Here is a 6,810-nt window from a genome sequence, read left to right on the forward strand (position 1 = left end):
CTTGCTCAGATCAGTATTTGCTCCCAGCCAGACACCACTTTAAGCTTTGCCTTGTGCTTCAGCTCACTATCAGTTACCCAGCATTCTTGTTGTACCAGCCACATCACTATTGCCCATGCAGTCATTGTGTGGTTTCAAAATGTTATAGATCATTGTCTGATAATAGCTTGTGGTAAGCTGAGTGAGGCAATAGAAAGTATTGTGGACTTGGGTGAATGTTTTGTTGCTGTAGTCAGTTCATAGTATATACAGAGTGCATGGAAACAGTAACAGAGACAGATGTTGGTACATTCATTTCTTTCTGGCTTACATGCTGGGGACAGCCTTGCATGGCATGCATGATGTTTCTTGTAACTTCATCTTCGGGGTCAGTTCTTCTGACCTGAAGATGGAAGCAGCACATTCCTTGAAAACGGTGGTAATGATGTAGCAAACAGATGGCAGGGCTGTGGCGATGCTGCTTCTGAAGTAGTGTTATGAAATATATGTTTGAAAGTGATTTCAGGAGAAAAGCAAATGAATAGTAAATCCCCCCCCCACACACACACACACAAACATTAGAATGCTATTTTCTGTAAGTCTAATTTCTAAGTATTCATGCCTCTGGTATGTTCAGTCTGACATCATCTGGTTTCTTGCATGCTGACTGCAGAATGTCATGGCCCATCTCAGTTGTTCATTGCAAGTAGGGATGTCATTGTTATTCTGCATTTTTATAATCCACAGATGATGACCTGCCTTTGGACTGGACATTACGCCATGGCCGCAGTGCCGCTCTTTCGGTTGCTCTCAAAGAAGCAGCTCCACATGTGTACACAGATGATTACAAGGACAAGATATGTAGAGTTCTGCTGGCTCATCTTATGGCAGACAGGGTATGTTTGTCTGTAGCAGATCATTGAGGTGTTTAATAATTTCAAGCTAAAGTCTGTGTAACTTCATAATATTATATTTCAGCAACCTGTTGCAGTGAGGTATCATTCTTATTGTTCAAGTACACCGTCAATAATGCAACAATGATACAAAAGACACCTAAAATATTTATTTCTTCACTAAAAGTGTAACTTTAATACTTTAAAATGTTATTAAATATCAAAAAATGTCATTAAGAAACTGCAAGTATATCTTCTGCACTAAAAGTAACTATCAAAATACTTCAAAATGTCTTTTTGTTTTACATAATGTTTTTTTCAAATTTTGCAAAATGTTTGGGCTGCATATGGGCCATCATCAGGCAACTTTTAACTGGAGGGGAGACGACTGCCCTGTCCACTTGTCTTTCGTGCTCACATGCATGTTGTCGTTTTGTTGCTGTATATCATATCTAGAATACTGTCATTGTATTCTTTTTTTCAGCCATCATAGTTTTTGTATGTCATTTTTCCCTGTATATGTGTTTTTGATGTGGTCTCGCATAAGAGGTGGTTTACTGTGGTAAGGAGTCAGTTTATGTCTCAAGGGAGAGGGAAGGACAGTTTTATGTTTGGTAAGAATTTTCCATATCTTCCTCTCAATTTGAGATGTGGGATCCTTGTGTAGCATTATATCCCGTCATTATATCTCCTCTGTCCACCATTTCTAAACTTTGGTACGCACTCATGATCAAGACTCCTATATCTTGGATCATCCTGAAGATCTTCCTGCCCATCTTTAAATAATTTAAACCATTACCATTCAGAAACCTGTGTACAACAGAGAACGTTGTTGCCATGAGCCTGTTTTATCAGCTGGAAAGTTTCTGTAGCTGTTTTTGAAATAAAACTTAATGTTCACTCTTTGCTTCATCAATATGAACAGTCGGCGATCTGCACGGTACAGCATCTTAAACACATGGGCATGAATAGCAAGAGATTATTAGTGACTGACCTTGTACAGGGAACAGGATGAAAGAGTCAGCTTACATGGACCAATTGTAGCATGTTCCCACATGCTTTTAAATGAGCATAATGGACTCAGTCCTTGAGTTTATTTGTCAGACCTTGTATATGGGAGTGAAACATGGTCAGTTACTTGAATGGGAAAACAGGCTGAGTGTGTTTCACAGCAGCTCATAGGATAATACTTGTATCTAAGAGACAGGAAACAAGAGGAAGAAGATGAAAATCATGTGCTTCTGAGGTTTGAGGATGTGAAGTAAATCCATCTGGCTCAGAATAATGCTGAGTGGTGAGCTTTTCTTAACAGTAATACAATTTTATGTTCAATGAAGGATGGCTTTCTTGACCAGCTGAGCAGTTATATAAGTGTTTCAGTTTGTAATTACATGCACTGCCCCCATTGAAAGATGAAATCAGTAATTTGTTCTTCAGTTTTACTGTGATCTTATTGTCCTGTGAGTTTCAAGGTATACTTTGGTTTGTATCTTAATGTACTGCATGACAGAAACTTCTTGTCTTTCATTCTCAGTTGTTTTTGTGTAGGTACCGATTGCAATGAATGGAGTCCGAGGGTGTGGGTACCTTTTCCAACATTTAATGCTAGCAAGCCAATCCCTGCCACAGCAGCTCCTGACTCCTTTCATCAGGGTAAGTAAATGTAGTTTGAATTATGCAATTAATTTCCTCAGTTCAAGGTTTCTGTATGTTTGCATTCATACTAAACTCAAATGTCGATTTAATGGCCTATTTCTTATTAAAGTAAAGCTGGAAGCATGTGTTTGCCATTGTATGTTTTGAAGGGGGAGGGAGGAAATTTTTCATATGATTATTATTAAATTGTGGTTTTGGTTTTGTTTTCTATGCAGTATCTTAAAATGGCCACAGATAGTTTACATATGTAAACTATATAGTGATAGTTCTTGTTATCAAATTTGTATCCCTTCAGAACTGTTCCAAAACCTTCATTTCCTGCATATAAGACAGACTTTATGATCTGAAAAGACACAGTTGTGAAAGAGTTCTTGTTTCCTCAAAAGAGGTTCTAGACTCCGTAAGGATTATGATTTTGATGATTGATTGCTCAGATTTCATATTTCAGAGGTCCTATATTTAAATTTTTCTTGAAGACTGTCTGTGTGGATTGGATTTTACTGGTTTTCTCAGCCAAGAACATTGATACCTTCAAACAGACCATGACTGCTTTGTTCGACATCCTACTGTCTGACACCATGCAACCAATGTAGTTGAAAATATGTTGTTAATCTAAACTTACCAGCAAAGAATAGCGTTACTGGTTGCTGTATGATCGAACACCTGTGTTGTTGTTCACAGTAAAAATGTAATTTGAACACACATTGTTACAAAATACTCAAAACTATCTGTACAAAAAATCTAGGTAACAGTGATTCAGTGGTTGCTCCCTTTATTTAGTCAGCAGTGTAAAATGTGGCCAAGTTCAAATATTTGGGAAAAATAGTAACAAGTAAAAATTTGATTCAGGAGGAAACTAAAGAGGAGATTGAATTCAGGTGATGCTTGCTACTGGAATATACAAAACTATAATATTTTCTGTGGTTTAGTATGAGTGAGAACTTTGTCTCTGACATTAAGGGAGAAACATGGACTAAGGGTGTTTGAGAACAGGGTGCTGAGGAGAATATTTGGACCAAAGAGAGCTGAAGTGACAGGAGGTTGGAGAAAACTGCATAATGAGGAGCTTCATAACTTGTACTCTTCTCCAGTTTAATTAGAATGATCAAGTCAAGGAGGATGATATGGGCAGAGCATGTAGCATGCATGGGGAGAAGAGGAATGCATATAGGTTTTTGGTGGGAAATCCAGAAGGAAGAAGACCACTAGAAATACCTCCACATTGGTGGGAGGATAATATAAAAATGAATCTTAGAAAAATAGTATGGCTTGGCATGGACTGGATTCATCTGGCTTAGGATTGTGACCAGTGCAGGGCTCTTGTGAACATGGTAATGAACTGTCAGGTTGCATAAAATGTTGGGAATTTCTTGAGTAGCTGAGTGACTGATGGCTTCTCGACAAGGACTCAGCTGCATGAGTTAGTGTCATTCTTGTTGCTTTCTGGAGTATAGGTGCTCTGAGATGTCATGTGGCTGTGCTTGTGATTTGAATTGCAGTCCATGAACCACAGCAGCAATGAGGTAAAACAGCTTTTGGCAAGAGTGTGTTCCATGTTGGCCAAGACAGTGCCACCACAGCTTATGGCGCCTGAACTTCTTCGTCTGCTCATTCCTATGTTGGTAAATGGTACCAAGGAGAAAAATTCATATGTGAAGGCCAACAGTGAGTTTGCCCTGGTGTCAGTTCTAAGGCTTCGGCAAGGAGATGATACTCAGCAGGTCAGTTGACCCCTGTTGTTGTTATTGTTTGTGTGTATGTATGGCTGAGGGTAGTCCCATGGTACTGCAGCCATAAATGGATGATGATAGACACGAAGAATGCTGACTGGCAAAAGAGAATCAGGGGACTTGCAAAAGAACCTGTTCCAGGATTGAAGAGTTCTATCTTCTGGGATATAACACCATGTAGTCTGTTGAAAGCAACTGACATTTCAAAGGAGCATGTCACATTCTAGGAGATATTGGGTTTTCGGGCTTTATCCATCATCCTGGTTTTAAGATAACTAAGAAAAACACGACGTTTCAGAAACTGGATCTGTTTCCATCCTCAGGTGAGGAAAAACACCTATTCTGTTGGGTCAGTCAGAAAGAGCTAGCCTCAATCACTGGTCTTAGTTATCTTAAAACCAGGACGATGGATAAAGTCCAAAAACCCAATATCTCTGTGTGTTATACACCATCGTCAGAATCCTATAGTAAGTACATGTCACATTCTTCTTTAGGGCCAAAGAGTATACCAAGCAAGAAACCAGCAGGAAGCAAATAGAAGGCCCTGCAAGTAGAGCCAACTGCTTCATACTGGTTTCTTGCTTGTCTTATTCTCTGGCCCTGAAAATGGAGGCATGTTCCTCTGAAATGTTGGTTGACTTTCGATAGACTACAAGGTGTTACATCCCGTAAGATATAACTTAATAACAAACACAGAGGAAACCTGAAATCTTACTGTTCCATTATTACTTTGTCCATCAAAAGACCGACATGGACTGCCCTCAGATTAACTGCACCCCAGCCTTTGCACTGGAGTGCTGTTGTTTAACTGCCTGACCTGGTCGGCCATTAACTCTCACAGTCACAAAACACATGTAACATGGTGAAAATTACTGTGGTTGAGATTAAACTAAACTTCTGTTTCAGCGCTGTATGAACCTGTTGGATATTGGTGCCCGTGAGTCCCTCAGTGATGTGATCAGCAAAGTTTTGCGTAAAGTGGCGAACCAGCCAGAGGGCAAGGATGAGGATCTTGACGACACGCTACTGACATGATCAGTTGTAGTCCAGGAGTGGGAACTGTGCCAGATGCTGGTGCTTTGTCAGGATGATTATACTGTGCTGCAGGGTTCATCACAGACATGCTGTGACATTGACTGTAGTCTGACAGAGAACAGAGATCAGTGTCATTGTTTATCTATAGAGCTAGCAAGTCAGTCCCACAATACATGCGAGGCATTGAATTCTGTAGTTAAATTATTATTGTGTATGTGTAAACATAATGTTTCATGAGCTGGGGCACTTCTGAGTAATTCATCTTTGTGTTGCTTCGTTTGATGTACATTCTGTGGGATGATGGTATACCTGATCTCTATGCCATGCCTGTGTCTCATTCTTTCTCCATGCATATTGCAACCTTCCTGTAGTTCCTAAGAGGGAGTTCAACATGTATTGTGTGTTACACTTTTGCAGGTGAAACATACATAGGAACCAGTCACCTTTTGATAGAACTATTCATGTAGTGTTCTTATACGTTAACCCAGTAGGACTCCATTTTATGAGGCAAAATCGGGCATTTGACTTGTCGAGGTTGAATTCCTCAGAAGTGCCCCAAGAAATACTATCTTTTGTGTTATGTGAAAGTTTTGCGTGTGTTCTTTTCTGTACCAGGCATCTCTTGTAACAGTTCACTTCTCTCAAGGAATACATGAAAGCTGTTGATGTACATTATATTACTGGATGTCACTTCACAAGTGTGTGAGATCTTTTTATGTATATGTGTTGTACAGGCCAGGAACATAGAAATATGTTGTTGCTTATAGTTTAATTTTTATTGTCAGAACTTTACATACTGAAACAGTTCCTTCCTTACCTTGTGCCGAGAGTCATGACACATAAGTTCTGTGGCTGGACATGGTAAACACATTGATTTGATTTATTTTTGTCTCAGAAAATGTGGGCACTGAATTCATTATGAGAAGTTGTAACAGATGACTAGTATTTATATGAGTATAATTGAATTCACTGGCTCTGAATTTGACCTTCAGTTTTTTAATGGGAAGTCACTGTCATGATTTGACCGCATTGTATATGCATGGCCATTGTACTGGTTGCTACTGTGCAGTCAGCTCATGGTCAGCACTGTCATGTCATGGTATTACAGTTTGATCTTAGTTTAATGCTGGCAAGTCAGTTTAGTTAAGTTTGTTTTATTCAGTTTTAATAACCAACAGTAACGATATCAGATTCCAGCTGACATGGTGTCCTAGTTTGTTCCCTTGTGGTGACAGTAGGTTGGATGTGTTCAACATTATTTTGTTAAATGGCCTGAAATGTATGCAAATAAATAAACATATTTCATTGCTTTGAAGTTGTAAGTGGCCAGGCCTCTGGTTTTATTCTGATGATTGATGATTTTCTAGTTGAGACAGAAGAGGAGAGCAACCGGTGACCAGGCTGGTGATAATGTTTAATGTCTGCTATCAAGTATGCAGGTCTCAGCCACTGTACTGGGGAATTAGAAGTCACATGTTGGAAGTTTGGGATTCTAGGGGCTAGTTGACAAGTCTGTA

The 6,810-nt window shown here is 39.4% G+C and overlaps 1 protein-coding gene across 1 annotated transcript in view; it reads left to right on the forward strand.

Moving 5' to 3' along the window:
- LOC111871801 (eIF-2-alpha kinase activator GCN1) overlaps window positions 1-6,608 on the forward strand; it is a 66,095-nt gene extending 59,487 nt beyond the window's left edge. Inside the window, exons 38-41 of the mRNA XM_023865157.2 lie at window positions 727-875; window positions 2,421-2,525; window positions 4,028-4,249; window positions 5,165-6,608. Of these exons, the coding sequence (XP_023720925.1) occupies window positions 727-875; window positions 2,421-2,525; window positions 4,028-4,249; window positions 5,165-5,293 (605 nt within the window). The 3' untranslated portion in view covers window positions 5,294-6,608. The remainder of the gene's footprint in view (window positions 1-726; window positions 876-2,420; window positions 2,526-4,027; window positions 4,250-5,164) is intronic.
- The last annotated feature ends 202 nt before the right edge of the window (window positions 6,609-6,810 follow it).

This window comes from Cryptotermes secundus, unplaced genomic scaffold (assembly GCF_002891405.2).
Source record: "Cryptotermes secundus unplaced genomic scaffold, Csec_1.0 scaffold873, whole genome shotgun sequence".
NCBI classification, from domain to species: Eukaryota; Metazoa; Arthropoda; class Insecta; order Blattodea; family Kalotermitidae; genus Cryptotermes; species Cryptotermes secundus.